The 26,802-nt window shown below is 43.4% G+C and overlaps 2 protein-coding genes across 2 annotated transcripts; both read left to right on the forward strand.

Moving 5' to 3' along the window:
- The first annotated feature begins 392 nt into the window (after positions 1–392).
- On the forward strand, positions 393–1,223 carry LOC149200358 (uncharacterized). The gene has a single exon (XM_089400922.1). It carries the CDS (start codon positions 393–395, stop codon positions 1,221–1,223), a length of 831 nt encoding a protein of 276 aa, XP_089257048.1.
- A 1,680-nt stretch (positions 1,224–2,903) lies between these two features.
- Positions 2,904–4,043, forward strand: LOC149200359 (uncharacterized). The gene has a single exon (XM_089400923.1). It carries the CDS (start codon positions 2,904–2,906, stop codon positions 4,041–4,043), a length of 1,140 nt encoding a protein of 379 aa, XP_089257049.1.
- Positions 4,044–26,802: the final 22,759 nt, after the last annotated feature.

Raw genomic sequence — 26,802 nt, forward strand, 5'->3', positions numbered from 1 at the left:
TATTCTGGAAGAACAAAAGAGGCTGTATGCGGAAACCTTCTAGCAATATAAAGCAAAACTTGGAAAAGGCAAAGCCTCACCAGAAGAATCCCAAGAGACCCAACAGGAAAGCAGACCTGAACAGCAAGGACAAAGTAAAGGGGGGAAAAAAGAGGAAGAAAAAACCTTAAGGACTCTATCCAACTCATGGGCGAAATGTCAGTCAATACAGGAAGAGTGGTCCCACTATCAGTGGTATTCCAAAACCTATCCCAAGTTAACCAATGATTTTGACATCTTGGAATATTAGAGGCTTAAACAACAAAGGAAAACAGAGACATCTGGCAGCAAGACTGAAGAAGGACAAACCCCAAATTATGCTTATCCAAGAAACTAAAATCTCAGGCTAGAAGATGGAGGAAATACTCAATAAAATAAAACCGAGATATGAACATGTAACTATAGATGCCAAAGGGAGTGCAGGAGGGATAACAATTATTTGGAATCCAGCAGAAGTCCTAACCGACTGGTGGATAGGAATGCCAAGAATCCTGACAGGGAGATTCAGGCTCATAGGGAAAAGTGAATGGGTGGCGATCTCGGCTGTCTACGGGCCCCATACCCGTGCTGATAGAGGCCTGTTTCTCAATCAGTTGGCAAAGCTCAGAAATATGCACCAGGAGCAGAGATGGATCCTGGCAGGCGACTTTAACTTAATCACTTCTAGAGAAGAGAAAAAAGGTGGAATAAGCAGAGAAGACCCGGAGATGGAAAGATTCAGAGACGTTCAAGCAGAATTAAGGGTGGTTGATATCCCAACTATAAACAGGAAATTCACCTGGAATAACAGAAGAGGCGGGACAAAACAAATTGCATCAAGATTGGACAGATTTTTAATCTCAGAGCACATAATTGGGCTGGACATCTTCTACGAAGCCTCTATCCTACCCACAATAGGGTCTGACCACTGGCCAATAAAGCTCGAAATAGCCTTGAACAATCCGAATAAAAAGAGGCCCTTCCAGTTCGAGTCCTTCTGGCTTAGAGCTCCTGATTTCCTAGACAAAGTAAGGAGCTGGTGGCAGGATAGCAAGAGTGGAAAGGAAGGCCGCAGCAAAATGCACTCTTTTCAGCTCAGACTCAAAGAAATCAAGAGCAAAATCAAGAAGTGGAACAGGGAAGAATTCGGCAATATTCAGCAGGAGCAAGGCAAACTCCAGTCCAGATTGGAAAGAATACAGTAGCAAATCATCTTGGAAGGTCGAAATGAAGAGCTGGCTGAGGAGGAAGGCAGGGTAATCACTCAAATGGAAGAAAGGCGAAAGCAGGAGGAAATTCTGTGGAAGCAGAAATCTCGGGTCCAATGGTTAAAAGAGGGCGAAAAAAACTCCAAATTCTTCCATAAAGCAATGCTGAGTCATCGCCAGCACAACAAAATCTTCTCCTTGAAAGACAATCAGGGAAACAGAGTGACGCAGCAGATAGAAATAGAACAACTCTTGGTGGATCACTTCAAAGGCATTCTCACTGAGCCAAATGCCAGCAGATCTGAGGACATAGACAAGGTTTGCCATCATATCCCTAAGAAAGTTTCCAGAGATCAAAATCTGGCTCTGCTCAGGGTAATCACCAAGGAAGAACTTGAAGAGGTAGTTAACAAAATGCCGAAAAATAAGGCCCCGGGTCCTGATGGCTTCACCATTGAGTTTTACCAGGCGGCCTGGAGTTTTATGGGGAATGACCTGCTAGACATAGTGGAGGAATCCAGGTGTTCAAAGCGCATGCACCAAGGCCTGAATGCCACTTTCCTGGCTCTAATCCCGAAGAATGGCTGCTCGAAGGAACCGCAGGGTTTCAGGTCCATCTCCCTATGTAATGTTGTTTACAAAATTCTAGCAACAATCATGGTAAACAGGCTAAAGCCGATCCTGCCGGATCTCATTGCCCCGGAGCAAACAGGCTTTGTCAAAGGGCGGCAGATCACAAATGGCATCATAGTGGCCTAGGAAGTGATTTACACCTTGAAAAACTCCCACACCCTAGGCATGCTTATCAAACTTGATTTGGCTAAGGCGTTTGACCGCCTTAGCTGGGGATATCTGGAAGGCATTCTTAAAGCCTATGGATTTGACCAAAGATGGATAAACTGGATCTTATCCATGGTTGGCACTCCCGTGATGTCAATTCTGTTAAATGGAACCCCCACCGAAGCCTTCACTCCCTCCCGCGGGCTCAGGCAGGGAGACCCCCTGTCTCCTTTTCTCTTCATCCTAGCTGTAGAAGGCCTGGGTCAGTTGGTTAAGGCTCAAGTCTCCAAGGATCAGCTAAAGGGCCTTCGAATCTGCGGGAATGATATACTGGTTTCGCACCAGCAATTCGTAGACGATGTGATGCTATATGGTCAAGCCACGCTGAAAGAGGCCCAAGGAGTCATCAAAACTTTATCTGAATTCAGCAAAGCTTCTGGGACGGAGATTAATAAGGACAAATCGGAAGTGTTTTTTTTCAACACCCCGCAGGCTGCCCAGAGATTCTTAGCGCACACTCTGGGCTTTAGCATCGGAACCTTCCCGTCAAAATACCTGGTCATTATGCTACATGAGCATCAATACAGGACGGCCAACTAGGAACTTCTAATCAAAAAAATCCGAAATAAGATGGAAAACTGGATCTTTCGCTCGTTGAATGCCCCAAGCCGGCTAATCCTTCTGAAAGTTGTTCTGCAGGCTATGCCAATCTACCAGATCTCGTGCCAAGCTATCCCAAAGACAACAAGCCAAAAGCTGGTCACTATGTTCAAGAAATTCCTCTGGCAGGGCACCAGCAAGTCCAGAAAGTGGGCCTTAATTTCATGGGAGTGGCTAAGTCGGCTCCCCAAAGATGGCAGTTTAGGGCTTTGAGACCCCTTCGTCCTCAACCAAGTCATGGGTGCAAATCTCTGGTTGATGTGGACTCAAGGCGGCCCTGACCTGTGGAAGGTGATATGGGAAAGAAAATACGATGCGGCAGGGGAACCTGAAGGAAGACTGAGAAGTGAGACGGAGATTAGAGGTTCAGCAATCTGGAACCTGGCGAGGGGCAACAAAGACCTGATAAGGAATCACAGTTTTTGGGAAATACGAGTAGGGGACAAGGCCAGGTTCTGGGAGGAATCATGGCAGCAACGCGAAAGACTCATCCATAAGGACAACCTTCACGACATCCACGCTTTCACGTCCCAGGCTGAGGCAACAACCGTCGGCAATTTCTGGAAATCAGACGAAGAAGGATATTGGCACAATTGGAAACAGAAAGAGGATTGGGAAGGGGCCCCAGAAACTGACAGATGGAACGAGTACTACACAGAGATGGCATCTCGTAAAGTAGCAAGGAAAACAGGGTCCGACATTCTTAGATGGGGTAAACGAATTCAAGGTAATTTCTCAATAGCAGAAGCCTACTACCAAAAAGTCAATCAAAATCAACAGCCAGAAACCAAACAATGGAAAAATCTATGGAAAATCAACCACTGGCCGAAAGTATCATTCTTTGTTTGGACTTTACTCCACAGCAGAGCGCTTACCTGGGACCAGATGCAGAGGAAGGGGCGCCAAGGTCCATCCCGTTGCGCACTCTGTAATTCCCAAGAGGAGACTATGGAACATTTGATGAACCGATGCACAGTCAGCAATTCCCTGTGGGACAGTCACTTTAGATTGTTTGAGCGCCGCCACAGAAATCATCGGAACATTGTAAACACCATAGCAAACTGGCCGAGAAAACCTTACCAAAATCTGGTGGTCAATCGTGCATGGCTCCTTTCGACCGGGTTCCTGCTTTGGAACATCTGGAAAGCACGGAATGGGGCAATTTTCAAAGTGGAATCCAGATCCCCAGCAGCCATATGGGAACAAACCACCAGGAACATACGTGAAACAATCCTAACGGAAAGCTGGAAGGACGAAGACTGGCAGGCGTCGCAAATGGAGGAGGCAATCCTGAAAAGACTTGAGGTAAACCAGAGTATGTTAAATGGGTGTGTCAAAAGAAAAGACCAGATCAGGGAAGTGGCTGAAAGCAACTAGTATCGCCATCCCCCGCGGGGATTCATATAGCTTAATTTTGATAAAACATAACCCGGGAGAGGCTGGCATTGGGGGAGTCTTCAGAGACGCTGGGGGCAAAACCCTGCGAACCTTCGCGATGGACTGCGGGGAAGCCTCAAATAACGAAGCCGAACTGCATGCCTTGAAACGAGGCCTGGAAATTGCTCTACAGGCTAATTTCAAGAGACTCCAAATTGAGGGAGACTCGAAGTTGGTGGTAGACATGGTCAGGAAACTACAGCAGCAACAACCAGTGGACAAAATTAGCAAGAGCTGGAGAACGGCATGGCTTGTAGGAGAAATCGGGAAGCTCCTGCCCAGAATAGACTACCTAATTCCGTCTCACATTAGACGTTCTGGAAACAAACCGGTGGACTGGCTCGCGAACTGGGGCAGTCGGAATCGAGGCAAAGAGATCGACAATGAAGGTCTGTCTCAACTGCTCCCGGAGGAGAGAGACCGCCTCCAACAATTGCTTGACGTCGATAAGGGTGGTAAAGGTAGGCCCGAGGCGAACGACCAGGATCAGGCGGCACACAGCAGTTGTGGGGAAAGATCACAACAGATGGGAACGGACAGCACATCCGTGGGAAAGGACAACAGTTATAGGAATGATAGAATCAGGCAGATGACGGGGCAAGGTAGGACAGGTCGCGGGGACGGAGAAGAAGCGAGACACGAAACATCATCAAGGAAGGATCTGGAGTTAGCTTGGGAAGTCGAGATAATTGATAGAGGGAGGACGACAGGTGACACAAGGAGTACAGAAAGGTTACAGCAGGAGCAGCCGGGAGAATATTGGAGTAATGACGCATAAAGCAGGTCAGTCAAGTCACGCCCCATCCCGAGATAGGGATACTGGGCGGTTAGTCAGAAAATTAAATGGCCAAGTGGAGGCCCGGTTGGTAGGACAGCGGGTAGATAACAACCATATGCCTGAGGAGGCAGAGGGAATGCTCATACAGTTTGGTAAGAACCATGAAAAAAAGCGAAAAGGTGACAGCGCGACCCTGCAACCAGGCCCCTTCCCCGACTCCGGCAAGAAAAGGTGGTATGTTTTCTATCATCCCTATCCTCCAGGCATTATGTTAGCTAGCAATTACGTTATCCTTGTTCGACCAGAAATGTTCCGCCCCAGTGAGCAGAATATCAGTAGTAGAACTGATAGTGGCCTTCCCGGCACTCGGTCGAATCTCCTCTTTCCCTCCAGAGCGGGGGAGGCCTTGCATGGCGATAGTTCTGGTTCCTACTCAGAGATATGGGAGGCGAGGGGGGCTTTGTTGGGTCTCGTCATGCTCCAAGATGGGTATCGCAGCCCCAGCCATATCTGTTCCCTGGATTTCTTCCATGGCTCTCAACACGGAAGCTATCCTCACCAGATGGCTCGGTTTGTTGCGCTTTGCCACGCTGTCTGACACAAGTTTTCTTGGGCTATTGAGAGAGGGCGGCGGGTCATAAGCCGCTTCGCTAGGAGTGTTGTTTTAAGGGTGCAGACTACCAGCCATGCTGAAGCCGGGATGGTCAGCGAGTGGATTATGACAGCGTTTCAACTCAATAGCACTGACTTGTGGTTTTCTATTGTGATAGGTAGAAAAGCTCATACAATTTCAAGGTCCCAGGTCCATGGCAAGATGGCACCAAGGAAGGCTAAATCTGCAAAGAACCGGGAAGATGGCACCAGTAGCCATTCGAAGCCCGACTCTAAAAAGACCATGCACACGATAAACGCGTACATGGTCGAGATTCCTCTGGAGATCCACACCCAAATCAATGGGTGGGAGCGCGAGCTGCGGGATATCAGTGATAACAAAGAAATCCCCCGCGAAGATTGGGAGGATCTGATCCCGGACCCAGGAACCACAAGAGGCAGAAACTCCCTGTTCAATAAAACGCTTCAGCATTACTGGATTATGAAACATGTGGTTGGCCGGGCTATGGAGGTGAATCAGGCCATCCGTGAAGAGGAGGATGAGGAACGCAAGCAGGCTGAGGAGCATCTCAAAAGCCAGCTGGCGAAAGAAGCGGATAATATCAAGAATACTCTCCTGAAAGAGATCGCGGTCGTCCAAGTCCAGGCAGCAAGAAACCATCTGTTGCTGAAAAACATGGAACAAATGTTGCTGGACCTAAAATGGGCCATGGAGCAGAAGCAGCTGAAGCCTGGTACCAGCGCCTCAATGCTTGCCCCGGTCAACTCGTCGGACGAGGATTAGCTGAGTTGAGTCTTTTCTTTTGTTTTAAATGTTGATAAAACAGAACTGTGTCTGGTTGTTAAGTCATGCTCCTGTTGTTAGCTTAGTCAGTAATAGACAAAAACATGGTTATGACAGAAAAAAGGAGCAAAACATTTTCAAATTTTGGTCAGGTTTCAAGGCCGAAAGGTGGCGGTCTGGTTTCCTGCGGGCAGACCCGCCACCTGAACTTTAGTATGCTGTAATTTTGTTTTGTCATCTGGAATGAAGAATGCCTAACCTTACAAAAAAAAAAAATTAATGGGAGAATGGACTTCGCTAACAATAAGGGAAGAACCCAAACAAAAGGGACATTAGAAGCCGATTAGGAAAAAACTAGACACGAGGAGACAAAAAAAACAACACAATCGCTTAGAACATGTTGTCACTACTACAACACCCTCCAAAAATTTCACTACATTCAACTTTTGGAGCCTACCTCACTGTTATATCAAGTGTAGCCTTGGTCGTCAAGTGTCTCCTTGGTCATCAAGTGTCGTTTCAAGTCATTTTATATTTTAAAGTGTCATTTATCATTTTTATGTGTCGCCACATTGATTAGAATATCTCTAGTGTATTTCATGGTAATAACATCTTTGTTTGTTGTAAAATGACAATTTTGGGTCGTAGTTGCACACACTTTGCACATTGTACTTGGGTAATGTATGTACATTGTCGTTTTGATTCCTACTTATAATTTTTCAAGCTTGTCTACGTTTTCTTGATGAGTTGGTATGTGTCACGCATGATTTTATGTCTAAACTTATTGAGTCCACCCCTTGTTCTAATATCCATACATAAAAATTTTGATTGTTCATCTGAACCCAATATGGCAAAGAGCACAAAAGAACACTCTTAGGCCTTGAGCGGGAATTCTTCATTGTTCAAAAGCACACCTCACACCCTCCAAGAATGCATAACGCACTCCTAAGAATCTTTCCCCTTGTTCTGAATTGTGCCCTTGAAGAACCAAGCCTTCCTTTGAGTGTAATACTTTGACTCAAAGGACTATAGCCTCCTTGAGCACATGAGTGCACCCCAATGTCCTGAAGCTTAACTCCTTTAGCATTTAGTAATACACCCTACACCCTACTTCGCCTCTTTTGAGCACATGAGTGCACCCTGAAGCCCTTAAGCCCCATCCTTCATCCTTTGATACTACACCATGCACCCTCCATTTCCTTCTTGAGCGCATGAGAACACCCTGAAGCTCCTAAGCCTTTTCCTTTAGCCCTCATGAATTTTCTTTTCACCCTCCATGTCTCCCTTGAGTACACAACGCACTTGGGAAGCTCAAAGCCTCATCCTTCATCCTTCAGACATTCGCCTTTCACCTTCCCTTGAGTTTCTTTCTCTCTTCTTGAGCACATCCCAAAGACCTGAAGCTCCCTATCTTCAACCCTTCATCCTTTATAAGTGTGCCCTTGTTCCTAGAAGCTCTCCTTGCTCTTCCCAAGTGAACCGATAAGACATAAACAAAAAATATGCATGAAACATGTTAGAATAGGATATTTTTTAGGCTGATGTTTGCTTTCCATGAGTGATTGCAGTTACAGGTATTTGAGGAACAACATGGTAAGGATACATGAAGAATATCGGGCAAAGAAGGAAGCCAAACGAAGCATTTAAGAACAAATAACACATTGAATTATTAACGATCGAAGTACCCTCAAGACTCCATAAGATCAAATAACCTTTGGAGGGTGAAGACATCAACGATCGAAAGTTGCATCTGACAACAAAGACACAAGTGGAAGCCATGTCACCATTGAAGAAAGCCCATGTCATCAATCACTTCAAGTCCAAGTCATCAATGATAGTGACTTGTCATGTTCTAATCACATGATGATGTGGAAGTTATGATGTAATCATGTAATTATTGTAAGGACCAAGAAGTGGAAGTCCAAGAGACGTGTGTGGACAAAAGAGACATGTATATAAGCCTTTAGACATGTAATACCAAGAGTCATATGTAATTCCAAAAGTTATTTGGAAGTCCAAAGGTTCTAGAAGTCAAAAGGTCATTAGAAGTTGGAAATTTAAGAGTCATGAGGATATGAAAGGTTTGTAACACCCTCCTCCCACACCTACCTAAGTAACCATCCAACCGGGGTAAACATGTGACAAGAAGTTACTATGATATGATTCGACCTCCTAAGTCGCATTAAGGAAGTGGAACCGATGGAAATAAACCATACATACCTTCAACATCAACAATAAGACTCCTAAGAACCATCCCAACCTTTCTGCTAACCAGTCCCTGAGTCCTACTAAGGTTTTATATCACTTGACCCCCGGATGCTCCCATGCTATGGGCCTGATAGCATCTAGAAGGCTCTGGATTCTCTCATGACAAGGCATGCAATCATCCAGGGGCTATTTTTCTCAGTGTTGTGCCAGTGTCCCCAAGATTTAAGCCAGTTTTTCAAGCCCAGAGCCCAGGTCATTGCCTAAGATTGAATGACACCTTCAGAATAGAAAGATAACAAAGAAAAAATGATGCAAACGCAAATACTTGAACAATCCCTTGACTGGACCCCTGCTAGCCATGATAGGCATTTCGTCAAACATATCATGAATATGTAATCTACAAGTGTAAATAACAGATCTAAGCTAGGGGTCTCATACTCATCTAGGAATCACTAAGCAGCATTGATGCCCCAACACATTAGCTGCCATTTCATCCATTAGGTCATATATATGTTGTTCATTCATTTACAAGTGAAAACATGATGAGAGCCATAAATAGCCGCTATCATATACATATTCATAACCAACATAATAGGGACAAAAATACCAAGGAAACAACAGCCATATAATCCACATATAAACCAATACAATACTCATAAAATAACAAGGAGAAATAACCTCATATTAATGATGTAAAGGCCAACCAATTGCGGGACTTCCACAGACCACCCGACTGTAGACATGGCTGAGCCAAAAATATCTTTAGCCAGTCACCCCCATGCCATATTCCAAGCAAGAATGTGGGATCTCATAAAACACATCAATCCAAAACCATCCAAGGCTTCCAAAGGCAAACCACCTCAACTCATAAACAGTGATTCCACCTCATGGTCAGACATCACAAAAACATCATCAGATTGGTGTCTACCCAATCCTTCTAGGGCTCCAGAGCATTTGTTCCAACCAAGGCTTCCAGGACTAGTAACTCAACCCATAGCTTATTCCGGGATTCCAAAGAATTTATCCAAGAAATGGAAAGGCTAGGCAAATCCACTATCAATCCGGGAAATCCTCCATGCCAATTACATATCATAACCAAGAAACCACATGCATGTTCCATGCATGCTGAAAATAGTGATAAAAACATACATGCAACTCGGTACCTACAAGAAAAACCTATTGTAGCAGTTGATCCTAATGTACTCTTGCACTTTTATTCTCTTCCTTTGTCTTCTTGTTCCAAAACCCCAAGTATGCCACACTCTCCAAGAGTTCTCCAATAAAACTCTAAGTATCCAAGAGTATGAGAAAGAGAATAGAAAAGAGCTCCACTAAAACTGAACTGACCAAGCTTGCCAACTGATCCTTAGAAGCCTTTTTATCAATGAGGGCTGTATTTTTTTATTTTCTATTATTTTCCTTCATTTTCCTCCTCACATGCAACCTATGACCTTTCACCTTCCTTTCCCCTAATTTCCTTTAATTTCATAAATAAATGCCAATTAATGCCACTTTGCCTTTCCAAATCCTTTGCCATTGCCTTTGCTAATTTCCTTTAGCCATAATAATCGAAATGAACACCCACCAGGATGTCCTGCCCAAAATTCAGCTTGGAATACATGTCCCATCAATCGTGATCTTATATTTTTTTACATGTATTTTTAACCAGGGTTGTTAAGGAACCCTCCCCCTTGGGGGAACACCATCCTCGGTGTTCAATGCCACCTATAACCAGAAATATTGCGGAAAACAAAAAGTACTTCCTATGGATATTTATAACACAAACCATTGTAGTATTTACAATGACCATCTGCTAAAACATGACAAACATACCATTCACTGGAGCTTCATAACACAACTCATTATGGTATTTACAATAATAACCACATATACACACATACACATTTTCTTCACCCAACAAATAATCATCATGCCTATGGCATTTTATAAATCCATCTTGATACAATATTTACAATAATACACACATATGCACAATTTCTCACCCAACAAATAAAAGGATACGATGCCTGCATCCGCAACAAGGGAATCCAAAGGCTCACATCTTCACCCTCAAAAGTAGTACCCACTACAAGGTCAAATCTGCATCTAATGTCTAGTGCTACAATCTAGTGCCACTTGTCCTCTCAGTGAATAGTTATCAACTCATTGTTCTAGGGTGCACTCCAAATGTGCATCTGATTCCATCTGGCAATGCTAATGACCAAAACAAATCCATCCCTGACCTTCCCTTCTTTGCTGTATAGTCCCTTGCGAAATCCAGTCACCCCCTTCCATGCAGTCACATACCTTCCAAGTTCCACTAGCACCCCCATCCTGGGCATTCCATCCCTCGACAAGATTTCCTCACATCGGAAGGTCTAGAAACCAAGGCATATCCTTGCCTCAAACCATCATACCGATCATAACCTGATCATGGAAATCAATGGACACTATTGGTTACTAGTGTCCCATAATAGCCCTACTCCCGAATACTTTACCAGAATACTACTTGTTCCAATAATTTTTGCTATTGTTGCTAATGCTTGCCGTCAGTTTTGACCACCCAACCGGGAATTTCATGCTTTCCTGTACCAAGCACATAACTGCCATTAGATTTAAAATAAATTGAAATAATTAGTAGCTCATCAATAAGGTACAATAGAAATCTTGTTTACTTCCTATCACAATAAGTCAATCTAGCATCTTTGACCAAATCATCATGTATAAACATATCTCATCATGTTAGATCAAAACAAAACCATCATAGATCAAAGTCATAAATCACATGTAATCATCATAAACCAAAATCATAGATCACATGTAATCATCATAGACCAAAATCATAAATCACAAGTGTTGTAGCTCCCAGAGACAACCTCGGATTTCTTACAAGGCCAGTGCCTGGGCACACCTAAATTTGGAGTGTCTCAAATGCTCCACAATTAAGGGAGGCCTCACTTATATTATATATGTATATATAATGGTTTGGTTCATTCCTCTAAAGGATTAAAACATGGATTTCTTGGTACTTCTTCCCATATACAAATCTCAGAAATATGTATAAAACAGCGAAGGCCGAGTAGTCCAAGGGCTTACAATTTAATAGACTTTTGCAGAGAAATGATAGAGGATGAGGAGGAGGAATAACTCATCATATGGAGCTTAAATGATCAAGAATTCTATGCCTAACACATAGAGCTTGCAGCCTTAAGAATTCCTATACTTATTTGAGTCAGAAATAGATATAATTGGAAGAAGAGAGGTTGCGTGCTATGATTCATGAAGAGCAACTATTAAAGATATAATTTCAATAATCCATGTAGGCAATAGCATTAACAATGTTGATACAAATGAATATGTGAGGAACTTACAGGCACATGCATAACATATTGATACCAGCGAATCTGTGAGGAAGTCTTGAAATATTTCTAACAGCAGTAATTACATGAGTTCAGAGAAGAAAAATGAAAAAAATGGGTTTTAACAAAGGGAGAACATACTACAATACTTGGAGGGGGAATCACCACCATTTCTCTTCATATTCTAGAAAATTCGTATTGTAAATCGATACTATCTGAAAATAACATGTAGTGTTTCTTTAGAATTTCTTAACCTTTGTAAAGTCTTGCTTCCTCCTATTTATTCTAGAGAAGGGTGCATGGACATTCATTACAACAAAAATATCTTCGGCCGAGTCTCAACTATCAGGTTGACTAGTTGTCTCGGCCGGGATGGCTCTGTGGCCCAAAAATATTACAGAATTAATTACCACACTGAACGAAGGCATGCTACAAGACAAAAATAAGTAAACAACCAGACATAAAAATAAATGAAAAGCCTTTTTGCCCATCCTGTGATCGCCCCTACCTCAGGCTGTAATTTTCTCATGGTATGGCCTCCTATGCTGCTCAACTAACCCCATCGATTCTGCCTTTACTACTTGAATGCCTTGTTCTATGGAGGATGGAGTGGGTTGACTGTAAGTGCTTGTTTCGACTGTCCTTCATTGTGTAGTGGAGTGAGGTTCCATGATGAGCCATTAAATCTTACTGCGACCCCCATAGTGTCTTCAACACTTTGCATCATACTTACTTTAATGTCGTAGCTGCCGAGCCATCGGCCTTAAGAGCCATGTACCATGCTATCGAGGTTGTGAGGCAGCGGGACTTTTACTCTTGAAAGCATTGCAGAACGACAGGCTCTCATGCTCCTTGGCCCCATTTGGTTTAGCCCCTTTCTGCTTTTCTTATCATATGGTTGGGGGCTATAACTAGGGCCTTAGCCCTCGGGTGTTAAGGCCTTCGGTCTCTTGTTTGGGGGACCTTTTTCCTTTGTTGCACAGAATACTACATCCCGACACTTGATATGCTTTACCTTCGGTGTCTCCCTTTCTAACTTGCGATCGCTGATCAGCAGGATTGGGCCCACCAAAGATATCACAATCGCAACCCCGTAGAGGGGGACCTTTTACCTTATTTCTCAGTGCTGGCTAACTGTCTAGATGCAGGAGATTTATAGGCTTAATAACATAATATATCATGTCTGGGATGATCCCCGCTTATCGCAATCGCAGGCCAAGAGAGACTGAGTGTTATACAGGAAAATGACCTCCTCGTCAACTCAGAGAACAAAGACATGATGACTGAAGGACTGACCAAGTTCACAGGGCCAGTTGTCAAGCTAAGTTGTCCAGACACTATCAACATGCTTTATAAAGCTTCTCAACAAGATTAAGGGTGCGTACATGCCTAGGGTAACTCTACTTGCTACCTCGAGAACAACGTTAGTGAACCTACATCAAGTTCTATGGGTCAAAGGAGCGAATTGACTAAGAAAATATCCCTATATTCTCTCCTATGTCAGCTCATAAAAGCAAGGAAACATCAGAACTTGACCTGTTTGGGGGAATTACTAATTCCTAATGGAGTATGCAAATGGGAAAGAGCACTAAAGCATGAAACATCACTTCTTTTGCCTAATGGAACTCATGAAGGACTTGGCAACCCTAAACCTACATGTTATATATGCAAGGCTTGGGCCATTATGAAAGAGGTCGAAACATTTGAAAGGATTGCCTATTTGACTATCAAGCAGAGTCTTAGACTAAGGCATTAGAAGAGGTTAAGAAGGGAGAGAGAGAGAGGAGTTGGAGGGGTAAGGGAAGGCTGATGCAACTGATGGTTGTAATCACTCTTTCTACATCAATATAGAACTGCAATTGTGTTGTCCACTCCGTGATGTTGGTAGTATAAACTTGTTTATATGTTGATCTAATATCTTCTAGCATGAGTGGCTTAGTTATATGCAACTAGATATCTTTTATATGTTCATGCATTTGTTTATCAAGGTTTTATGTTGTGATATTATGCTTGTCTTTGCTATGTGCAGGTTTTGATCTGGAGCTAGCTCAGGGGTCTTCCGCCTAGCTGCATTGCGCTCTCCAGCAACACCACACTAAGACTCAAGGTAATAATTCCTTCTCGCTTTGATATTCGTTTGTTAAACATAGATATGCATGTATCTTTGTGACAGTTGTAGCTAATCTGACTATCTGCCGAGGATCCGGGAAGATCCTTGAGGGTTTTCTACATCACCAAACACCTGTGCATTAATCCCTATAGCAGAATTGGTGACTCCGCTGGGGACTACACTTATTTCTTAGTTTTTCCCTGAGAGTTCCTAGATCTCTCTTTCTTCCAGGGCTTCCTGTACTTCTTCATTCCCTTTCCGACCACTTAGGACCATACAACACCCTTCTCTCAACGATCAACCCTAGATCTGATCCCCACAGCCTATTTTTTTAGTGTTTTTCCTCACTAACGTAGGTTACCAGTGAAAACAGTGCTTTATAAAGCAATGTGCCCTCACAAAAAGAGCATTATTACTAAAACTAACTCTTTGTAGCCTCTAGTACAGAGCGTTAGTCAACCATTTCTTGATAAACAACTTAGCCTGTGAACTCATGGGTTGGGAAATTTGCTTATAGACTGATCAAGGATCTACATCTGCACTTGTTTGACTGATCTGTGTCCTGAACAAACTTTTTTTTAAATAAATTTTCTTTACTTCTTAAATTTTTTATTTTCATTAAAAGAAAAAATACAATTTTTTTTACTGTTTTCTGCTTAGCTGGTTAAGTTCTGCATTATTTGGTTATAATAGTTGTTAGTGAGCATTGAAGTTCTATCAGTTATGCTAGTGTTGTACTGAATAGGATGCATGGAATGAATAATGATATATGAATGACTCTCCCTTTGTAAAAGTAGCTTCTTCATCGAAAGTGAACATTTACAAGCATTTTTTTTGCATGATTTGAGTCAAAGTCCCGTATAATTTCATACATCAACACCCCTACCGAAGACTCTAACGAAGTACATTTAAAATCTACCTAATAAAATCAATCAGCAACTCTTTTTAGAGTAAACACACTTTAATTTAGGCTAGGATCTTGGGATAGGCAGTGTGATTTAACTGCCCAAGATCATACACTGAAACTAGTGTCATTAAAAGAGAGAAATCCTTCTACACTCATACTATTCGGGACCACTCTAGTAAAAGTAGAGCTAAATACAAGACAACATTGGACTGTAAGTGAAGGTAGCCTACCTTTGCTTACATCTCCTTTGGGTATTCTGTGTATCGGGGATCCCTTCGGGGATATCGGAGCTGAGTCAGGGACTCATGTATCCTGCCCACACAATGTACTATCTGCGACTATGTCCCCCCTAGTAGTGTCTGTGATCTGAGGTATCATTCATGGCCATACTATTAAGGACTAACACAAGGTGACTGGGGTGGGCTACCCTAGTACCTAACATAGACGGACCTACTCTGTCTTCGGTTTTTGGGAGGGTGCTTGTCTTCACGAGAGTACTTGGCCCTTTAATCTAAGGTTCAGATGAAGCTCTAGAGTAACCATAACTGTACATTTGGCCAGCTCTCTTTGTTATTCATTGTGATACTGGGTTTCATCTCCAGTGATCGGTGCTTATCAGACAGGGTCATTTCCCTCTGCTTGTTGATTGATTTACTTAGTGTATTTTTTATTTTTTAGGTGCCAGAGTGTTATCACCGAGACTTTAATAAACATCACTATAAAATTTACTGATAAAAATTATTGGCCACCGTGGCTACATCTGACCCTCGTCGTCAATCTAGACGGTTGTTAGGACTTCCCCCACTCACTGTGGAGGATCCGCCGAGCTCCAGTGAACCGGATTCCCCATCTTCAAGAAATCAGTCTTCGAGATCTCACACAAAATCAGTTTGGACATCCCACGATTCAAGCTTACCGGAGGATTTCTTTACTGAAGGATTTCTTCCTCCATACAATCCTCCAATCACGAATCCGTTGGGCCCACTCTTGGTTCTCGTTGCATCTGTACCTCCTTTGTCTTCAGTTGGAACACTTCCACCCATCCTGTCGACGACTAATGGGTCGTGGGATTTTTTGGACACTTTTGGTCCCCCACCACTTCCCTAATTAACAGTCAATACCACACCTATGATGGTGAACCTCGCTATCCCATTTGTCCCAGGTTCAAACCCTATCATGACACCCTCCACGAGTGGAACCTAGTGCATTTTGGGTTCTGTCCCTTTTGTGTCAACCCCTGTACCTTTGACAAGTGCTACATATAGATCTCCTTATAATGCTCAATATAGCACAGTTAGTGCGGGTCCCTTCAACCAACAATATGGTTGGCATCCATTGTATAGTTCTAATCCCCAAATTCTGGTATCTGGGGGTACCACTCCCAGTATGCATATACCGGCCGGGAGCATAATAACTCCCCCTCCATTTTCAGGTATGCATGGTCAGTCACTGATTGACATGAACCCTCGTTATGTTATTCCAGGACCTACGGTTAGTTATGTGGCAAGTGGGAACCCTCAAGGAGGTCCCAATCAATCCATGGGGGCACCCTACTCACAACCTCAAATGAGTCAAGGGGGCACTGCTTATCCTGGGGCACTTCTATCCCCCAGCCTAACAATCCCTATGGAAACCCACAATACAATACCATACCCCAAGGCACCTACTATACCACGCAACCTGTGTATAATATTGGGAACAACACGATGGGAGGACCGCAAGGATCCTCAAGTCATATGTCATCGCCTTGGTCCGATTCAGGGGCATCAAACACTTTGCCTTTCTTGGAAATGCTTGATATCCCTGACTTGTACAAACTTACAAATGACCCCATCTATCATAACTTACTTTGGCCACCAATCCCGCATAAAATACCGACAGACATCCCGAAGTTCGAAGGGAAACAAGGGGAGGATCCAGGTACACACATCACCACCTATCATCTATGGTGTGTTTCTAACTCCATGGTGGATGATAGTATCCGGTTACGTCTCTTTCCCCGCACCCTTACTGGCAACGCAGCCAAGTGGTACATTGAGTTACCATGTGCATCAGTCAATACCTTTGGCGCTCTAGTGATGGAATTCTTAAAGCACTTCTAGCTACCCATCCGCTATGAAACTAGGACAAAACTCCTCACTTCATTACGTCAGGATACCGCCACCCACATCTCTGATCATATACATGAATGGAGACATAGGCGGAGGTTAGTCAAAGCTCCCCTCCCAGACTATCTATTAGTGGATTGGTTCTGCAAGTCTCTACTCCCCCAAATCGCTAAGGATGTCGCCTTAGGTGGTGCAGTCACAGAAGACCAATCCATTCGTCGTGCTCAGCAACTATATGTGATATATTCGCAGTATGACACTCTATACAACGTAATTCCCAATGCCCCTTGCAATTCCAATGATCTCGCTACTCAGCAACCCGGAGCGCACACCGATGGTATTATCGGTGCAACCTCTGGGGCTGCTGTAAAACAAATTAACAGTCACATTGCCCAGATGTTAGTGGACCCCTCTACCAAATCGACTTCTCTTCCTACCACCGCGATAAACTCTGTGCAGTCTACACAAAAACTCAGTGGTAAGAACAAGAAGAATAAGAAAAAGACCACTCCTTCTGAAGAGTAGTCAACAAAGTAGCAAAACCCAAAGCAGAAGGCTATTGTGCCCTCTGATGATGGAAAGGATAAACCTGCCAGATTCCCTTGCAAAATTTGTGCCGAAGACCACATGACCTATCACTGTCCACGTCTTCAGGAATGCACAGATTTCATTGCTAAAAAGGACACTGGCAGGACCCCTGTTGTCCTGAATAATCCTTTCCCTGCTCAGCAGCAGCAACACCTTATTGCAAACCAACCCCAACCCCCGCAAGGGGGCAATGGCGGTTCACAACATCCTTCAACTGGTGAAGGACCCTCTACCATTTACACCTTTGAAACGGTAGATCTACAAACCAGAGCCAAACCTTATGGAGCTCAAGTCGCTCATGCAGAGGAACCTGTTAGCCACCTATACCAATAGGTTTTCATTTTTCATGATTGACAGTGGAAGTGCCAAAAATGTTCATCTTTCGTGGTACTAAGGTTCCATTTTTGTGAAAGAAACAAACAGTTAAAAAATGTAAAGAGGGTATGCCTTAAAAGAATAATCAAAAGGCAAGAAAATGAACTGGTCAAAAGGAAAAATAAATGAAATGAACCCCAAATAAAGACCATGAAAGTGGCTAAGCCAAAATGCCACTGCTATCTTGATGGATGGTCCAACAGTTCAAGCTGGGCCATACCATGTTTTCAATTGCCTGTTCTAGACTAGAGAGAAACTACCTACTCAAACAGTTCAAGCTTGGCAGATGACTAGTTGGCTAGAGAAAGGAAGGAGCCCAACTGCTTAATCTGGGCCCCTAGAAGACATAAGGGTAGACTTAGATAGGAGGGCAGCAAAAAGAAAAGAGGATTATCAGGGTTTGCAAAGCTAAGTGCACCCATCCAAAAGAAGAAAGAATGTTAGGCATATTAGGCAGGGTAGGCAGTTGAAGGTTGCAGAAAACAAGATCTAAACACATGATATATGAAAATCATATCTGATCTCACCAATGAGAAAAAGGCAAGAGCAATGGCCTTTATGGAAAACTAACAAACCATCACTAACTTCCCTCATTCCCTTCAAAAGTTTTCTTACTAACATCCCCTTGAGGACTGTAGGATATACCTAAACAGTCCTTCTTACATTTCTCATTTGTGAAATTCATGTCAAGTTGTGACCTTCTTCTCCGAAAAGAAGCCACATTTCTTGTGTAAAATCATTCCTCACTCTCATCTGCTTCTAAATCTAAGTTTACTCATTAAACTTAGCTCTCAGTTCCTCTTTCACATCCCAAATCCATATTAATTTCTAAACTTACTATATAGCTCCCTAAGTGCTCCCCCTCCCCCTACTATTATAGCATTTTATGCAAAAAACCCAAAAAATATGTAAATATCCCCCCCCCTTTTAGCATTATAGCTAAGTAGCATTCTCATGGGAGACATTAGTCCATCAGGGACTCTAGTCAACCCTTACTTTGGAATTAATCTAACCCCTGGTTAGATTAATAGCCTATAACTAAACCCTTACCCATCATTCACCCGAAAAACCTTTGAAAATTCACCCCCGCGGTCAAACCCAATGTTTAAATATTTTGTTAAGCCCCGTCGCATTAACCCTTATCCATTTGAAACCCATAAAACCCTCCAAAACCAAAGTTTTTGAACCCGCAGCATTTAAATATTATTTAATTATCGGGCGGGTCCCGCCGCAAACGTGCACGCCGTGTCGGAGCACCCGCCAACCGTTGATCTTCCGCCACCCCCAATCCAACGGTGGGCGGGTAATCTGGGCGGTGGATGTGCCGTGGTTTAGCGTCCGGGGAGCGGGTGGTTTTGCTCCCGTACGCAGGACACGCGTCGGCCGCTGGGGTTGTTCGGAGCCCCTCTCCCCAATACCACCTTTCCCCAAAGGCGGTGCGGGGAAACCGAAAACCACCCTCCCGCAAACTGCCACCCCTGTCGCGTCGACCCCATGTCACGGTGACATCATGCCCGAAGCACCCGCCTCTACGCCACGTCGCCCTCCACGCCATCTCGCCACCTCCGCATGCCTCCAGCGTGTCCCGCCACGCTGGCATCCAAGTCAGCATCCACGTCACCGTCCGTACCTGGGGTCCGCTGATGACGTCATGATGACGTCATCGTGGAAAAGCGCCAAAATGCCATATGCGCCAAATTTATCGTTATAAGCACGAAAATGGACCGCTTTTGGTCATTTTCGTTGGAAAGGTGAGGGAGCTGTTTTGCTCGTTTACGCCAAAATTGCCTCCATATTTCGAATTCAAAAGATTTGGACGCCGCCACCTGCAAAATTCAACTACATTCTTCACCCATCGATCAACCCGACAGCTCTCGGCGCTAATTATCCAAGTATTTTGCCAAACCAACCCGTTTGTCGTGTTCTTCCCATTCTCTGCGAATTTGCCACTAAAATTGCCTAAAGAACTCCTAATTTAATGATGTTCACCTGTTAATGGTAGCCTTCAAAGATCTAAGGCACCCTGTATTCAAGTTTTCACTATTACACAGTTGTTTTAGGCTTAAATGCACGTTGAACTCTCACGCCTGCCCGACATTGTTCCCTTTTTCCGAGTGTATGATTTGAAGACTTTATTTTTCACCAGACTATAATCCTGCTCCCCTCTGCAATTTTCCCTCACTGTCCATAATTCCTGTGAATTCACCAGAAGAAATCAGAGTCAAGTCAACTCATCCAAGTTGCTCCTTCTAAAAGATAAATCTGGCCCCATCTGCATTTAGTCTGCCACCTTGCTTCTAAAAGCCTTACAAGCTATCATATTCAAATTGTTACACTCAGAAGCTGCATTCTAAAGATAACACCTGAAAGTTATACAATGGGTACACCATCAGCTCTCAGTGTTGCTCCTATGAATCCACCAAACAAGGAGCTTGAGGCCATGCCTCTTGCTGACAGAGATTACCTCATCCAGGACCTTGTGGCTGACAGGAACCATTTACAGACCTTTCGCCAATTGAGGGACAGCTATTTGAGCAACAATGACATGCATGGGATATGGGAGTCCAATCTGCCTTACTATTTCCTCCCATCTGTCAATATTTTTCCAGAAATCATCCACTTATGTGCTGAGAATTATGATCCAACTCAGAGAAATGTCAAGTCTCCATCTGGGAGCATACTCTTCCACATCAATCCTGACTCCATCAACCAAATGCTCAACTTCAAGCAAACTCAGCTGCTGTTTCCCTTCTCCATGAACTATTTACTAGATGCAGGCACCAAACTTTCCACTGCTGACATTGAGAAGGTCACCAAGACATTCATGAGAGCTGACCGCCAGCCTACAGGGCCACCTCCTTTCTTGTATGTCCATTTCACTGATGTAGGCAAACTCCTGGTTGACATGATCTCCTATGTGTTGGGCTACAAAACCAGTGAGCACATTGATGAGACAGTGCTGGTGTTATTAGCTGCTTACAGCCCAGGCCAGCCTCCCGCCTACAAATATAACTTTGCCAAGTTTATAGCCAACAAAATACATGACCAACTCTTGAAAGTGGATAGGGAGGGTGTGTTCAAATATTCATCATATATCTACCACTTGTTCATGTATTATCAGTCCGAGGCCTTTCAATGACCTATCAAGAAGCTGGATTCTAGGGGAGAAAGGAGGTCTGTCATCTTCTGGTCATCAGTTTTCCACCAAGTCCAAGATTCACCATATTCATACTGTGAATTTATTGACCAATTTGTCTACCCGGTCTCTTGCCTATTGATGAGATCCCCTCCTCCCAGACTGTCATTTGAAATCCAGAAAACTCTGCAGCTATCCAAGAACTATAAAATAGGTGATTGGTACCTATACCAAAATCATACAGTTATCAGAATCTATGGCTGTGAGCTCTGTCCATATAGGCTCCCAAGATATGTACCAATGAGAATGTTCGCCTTGGAATACTATAGGCAGCTTATTAACTCTGACCTCACCCACTTTCATAGTGCCAAGAAGAAAGCCCATCTCAAGTTCAAAGACCACCTGGGCCCCTTTATCATGAATAAGAAAGAGGGTTGGCAAGAGGCTGATCAAATTCTCAAAGATAAATATAAGCTATCAAGAAGCTTCTGGTGGGTCCCTTATGACCCTGAAGGCTTCATTAGTGCTAGAAGAGTCAAGTACAGGCTGCTAGGGTATAAGCACTGTAAATATCCACAAATTGAGCAGTATGCCAACCAACAAGAATGGTTGTAAGGCACATTAATTGAGGAACTAACTCAAGAAGAAATAATGGAAAGAAATGTCAAGGATTTAGAAAAAACTCTTGACTTAGATTCTGTGCAGCAGGTAACTTTCAAGCAGCCGCATCCAATTGGAGAAGGTACCTCCACTGCTGCAACCGCACCAGTCACCCAGGGGCCATCTACATCAGCATCAGTTACAGAAAAAGGTAAGGGAATAATGGGTGCAGAAAAAGAAGTAGTAAAAGAAAAGCCTGCCTCCTCAATTGGGCAGCAGCAAGAGCAAACCCCTCCACCACAAACAGAGGCACCAACAGTGCCTGCCTTGCAGACCCCTGCACATGAGGAAAGGGGCAAGAAACGGGACCGAGAGGAGTCCACACCTGCTAGTGGATCCACTCAGCAACCCGAAGCCAAAAGACAAAGGGTTGATTCTCCCGTCATAGAAGAAATCAGCGAGGAAGTCCTTGAGAGCCCAAGGAAAGAAAGAGAAGACAGCGAGCAGACAGCCACAAGCTCTTTTCAACAAGAGCAAGGAGTACAGCTTGGTATGGAGGTGTCCTCCTCCACTCAGCAGAGCAAGAAGCCTTCCAGCACCAAGGCTTCCTTCAAAGAGATAAAGGCACAAAATGAGCTGTTAAGAGTGGAGGTATACAAACAATTTCTCAAGGCAACGCCAACTAAACAAGAGAGGCTGATGTCTATATATGATATCCAAGAGGAAAAGATAATCCTCAGCCATTTCAAACCCAAGGTATCGCAGCCTCACTCAGCTGCAGATTTTGTAAAAACAAAGCTAGAAGTCATGGCAAAAGACATTCACCCCATGGATCAGATAGAGCTGCATAAGCAAACGGGGGAAATGGTCTATGCCACACTGGTAGACAGGGCCACAATGGCCCATGAATTGAAAGAATCTCTGAAGAACACCAACACCCAGCTAGATTTGGAGAGAATGTCCTCCATGGCCAAGGACAACAGGATCAAAACACTGGAGGACATCATTGTGGACTTAGGACATGATCCTAAGGATCCTAAGGGTGTGAGGGCCCTTATGAAAAATAAAGAGGATGATATTGCTGCGTTGAAGAAAAGACTGAAATTGCTTCCTACTGAGCACCCTCAAACAGCAGAATTGCAAAAAGAAAAGGAGTCTGAAGATCAATTGGACCTAATAATGCAGCTGAATCAAAGAGTGATTGATCTGGAGAAGGAGCTAGAAAGGGCACTCCTAGACAAACAGGGAGAATCAACCTCCCAACCTCCTCAGACTGCCTCAACCACTGCCACAACTACAGAGGCAGCAGCGACCCCTGCAACGGCTACAGCAACAACAGATGCGGCAGCAGCAACATCAACAGCTCCTGAGTCCAGCTTAGACATGGATGAATTGACATAAGTTATCAAAGAGCTGGAGCTTCAGGCGACAGAGATCAAACAAGCCAAGAAGAAATTGGCAGAGCTGGAAGCTAAGTATGACAAATCCAAGATGACTGTAGCAGAGCAGACCAGAGAGATTAAGGCCCTCAAAGACAAACTAAAGGCCTTAGAAAAAGAACTAAAACTAGAGAATACCCTGGCAGAAATAAAAAGGATTTTGTGGGCCCGGATTTACCACTCCCTTACCAGACAATGGAAGTCAATCAGAACAGTGCATGAACAGATGGAATTAATAGGCCAAGCACAAATTGAGAGCCAGAAAGCCAGAACAGCACTAGGGAATAGGCCTGAGCAGGCCAATAGGATGATAAATTTCCTTAACAATCAAACCAAGGAGGAGCTGGCAGCCCTGAACATCATCAACAGAACAGATGCTGTCCTCACAACTAAAAAGGTGCTGACCCTCAGAAATTTTGTACAAACTGTAGAGAGAAAATGTCATGAAATGCAGGCTGAGGTGGATGAATACAAGCTTAAAATGGGAGCACTGCAAGACAAGGGATTGCCCAGCCTACTGACCAGCACAGGAAGACTACTCCCCCATGAGCAATATGCTACGAGGATGACAAATTTTATTGAAAATCAGATCACAGCATCCGCCAGTACTTCTGAAGAAACAGGACCTCCATCAGGGCAGAGCCTCTATGACAAGCTTGAAAATCTATTCTACATTGAGCATGAGATTAATCACTTATTTGAGGTCCCACCAAATTTTTACAGGTATACAGAGACAGATGAAACCTTGGTAAAGATACGAAGACACCAATTACCCAAGGAAGATTGGTGGCAGGCGATGCTACAAATTGTTCCTCAGTAATCTCAGCTTGGTCAGTCCTAGTCAGCTTCAGCTCAACCAAAGTCAAAAACAGAATCAGGACAGCATGCAAGGTGGCCAAAAAGGATGACTCAGCGGAAATACCATGACAGCAAGCCAAGACAAAGGAAATGCGCAGATTTTGGGCAATACGGCTCTAGCCGACTCAATGTGTTACAAAGTCAAAATTCTCTGACAATTTTGGACATCTAATACACTAAGCAGTTATTACAACATTTATCCTCTCAGCTGCAATTCTCCAGGAGTTGGCACAGTATTTATGAGCCATTAATTTATCAGCTAGACATTTTCTGATCAAAATTTTGTATATATACCTCCCCTGGCAACGTATTTGGGGTTGGTGATTTTCTCTCTAAGACAATATATTGTATATTTTCAGATGATCTAATGCAAAAGGCTGGAAAAGCTCATTATCTCCTGAATGCTTGATGTCTCAATGATGCTCTGCGTGCTATTACAGAATTCCTGTGCTGTCTAATGGAACAATAAGTTTTCTTAAACTATGTTTTATCTTCTTATGTTTGTCTGAATCATATGCATGTTTCACCAGTCTAACAACAGAGAAAAGGAATAATACAAGAAATGTTTGATTACACCCTGTGCTCAATCTCTGTCGTTGAAAATGTTTTCTTCAGAATTAATCATGGACATGAATTCTTAATTGCTCATGCTTGTATCGGTTCTATAAATATGAATGTTACCCAGGAATTCTTCAATGCTCCTAAGTAATGTTCCCACTGTTCCCCATATCAGCTTACTGAAAGATCCTTAGTTGCCTTTCACGCCCTGATTCCACCCCATCCAATTACAGATTTAAAGAATTGTTCCCTAGACACTTATCTGGCTCTGTAGCATCACTGTTGTTTCAACACAGACATATCAAGCAATTAAACATCACTGACTCCATGCCCAATGGCCTAGATCACCCTGCAAAAATATACCTGTTCTGACTGAAATCATCATCCAGCAAATTCAAAACAAAACCTTGTGCATCATAGCTAGCCTAAAACATCATACAAACAAAGTTAAATCATAAAGAGAGAGCCCTCTCTGGTTACAGATAGGCTAGGACCTGTGGCCCAATGATTGGTTAGTGGTTACCTCGGCCATTTTCCCTTAGGAGTCAAAGGGGACAACCTGAGTGATAACATAATTGGCGACTCCACTGGGGAAAGAACGAATTTTTCAACTGCTGTTTGCTTTAAATAGTGGTTCCAAAAACTTGAGCAGTTCCTTAACAATTCTGAAAATATTCATAAAAATACCAAACACAAGTTTGGAAGCTGGCTCCTAAAAAGAGAACTAGGCATACCAGGTCAAATCCTGACCCAAATCCCCCACCTGTTTTCGATAATCCTAATTTGATTCCCAAGACTCTTAGGAACCAAAAGGAACCAGAAGAAATTGCTGATTCCAGCCCTGAGGCAGTTCAGCAAAGTTATATCCCAACCCCTGCTAAACCATCGGTTCATCCTCATATAACCCAATCTTCCCCCTCTTCCTCTTCCACTTCCCAAAACACACTATTCACACCTCCACCCAATACACAAACTGCTATTGTTGTCCCTGTTGTTCCAGCTGTTCCCCTTCTACCTGTTGTCCCATTTATCCCCGCAAATATGGCTAACCGTTATGCTCCCCTTAATCTACCTGCTAATCTTGGGGCTATGCCTCAGGACTACCAAAGTAAGATCACCTATTTTGATGGAACCAATACATACACTGCCTTACAGCATACCAAGAAAATGCAAGATTACTTCGAAAACTATGAAATAGATGATGATGATATAAGAATGAAAATTTTGTCCAAAGTTTAACAGGTGAAGTAAGAACGTGGTTCAGGGCACTTGCTGCAAATTCCATAGCTGATTCGGGTGCCCTTTATCAGTCCTTCCTGAACAGATGGGAAAAGAAAAAGGATCCTCTACACATTTTATCGGAGTATGACACCATAAGGAGAGGCCCACAAGAAACTGTCCTAGATTATTGTACCAGATTTAACATTGTTTATGATGCAATTCCTCAAAATCTTAGGCCTCCACCTGATTTAGCCTTAATCAAATTTCCGGATGGGTTTGATGCTGATATGGCATATCAATTAAGGGAAAGAGCCCCTGCGACCCTGGCCGACATGCAAAACATAGCTGTAAGTGTAGAGGCAAATCTGATTGCCAAAAGAAATCGGGCAAGAGCTGAAAGAAGAACTACTTTTAAGGAAGAACCCTCAGCATTCGAGCAAAAGCTAGATGCAATCATCAAAGGTATGGACAGACTTGGGGATAGGGTAGAAACCATAGAAAGAAAATCATCATGGGAAGGTCAACCAAGCACTACTAGAAATCCAAATTTTAGAAAGAATCAAAATCCCAATGTTGGAAGGACTGATCCTGACCAGCACATTAGACCTCCTTTCCAAGAAAATTATGTTGAGGCCTCAACATCTAGTGAACCAATTGAGGAGCCTCACGTCAACCTAATGGGTTTAGACAGTGAGCATCAGGTCTTTTTAACACAACAAGGTCAAGAGGTTTATAATGACAATCAATTTCACACTAAGTCAGGAGAATCATTTGATTTTAGAGAAGGTTATGATGCAGCGGTCTATGAGGTACATAAACGGTATAAACTAAGTAGAACTATAGATGTACTTGAACCTCTTAAACCAAGGGACAATAAGCAGGCAAAAAAGACCAATGACAAGACTGTTCTTCCAGAATCCGCTGGCAACTCAAACCCACATACCACAAAAGTCACTGTGGAGGATATCTCAGAACAACAGCCCCCTGAAAACCATCCAGGCCCATCCCATACTTCAAAGGTAAGGTCACATACCACCTCAGAAAATAAATATGGTACC

This window comes from Pinus tabuliformis, chromosome 2_1 (assembly GCF_031772625.1).
Source record: "Pinus tabuliformis cultivar Carrire ecotype Pingquan chromosome 2_1, CPIR1, whole genome shotgun sequence".
NCBI classification, from domain to species: domain Eukaryota; kingdom Viridiplantae; phylum Streptophyta; class Pinopsida; order Pinales; family Pinaceae; genus Pinus; species Pinus tabuliformis.

What these genes read in the sequence shown, in the direction of transcription:
- LOC149200359 (XM_089400923.1), top strand. Translation starts at nt 2,904, where the DNA reads ATGGGTGCAAATCTCTGGTTGATGTGGACTCAAGGCGGCCCTGACCTG.
- LOC149200358 (XM_089400922.1), top strand. Translation starts at nt 393, where the DNA reads ATGGAGGAAATACTCAATAAAATAAAACCGAGATATGAACATGTAACT.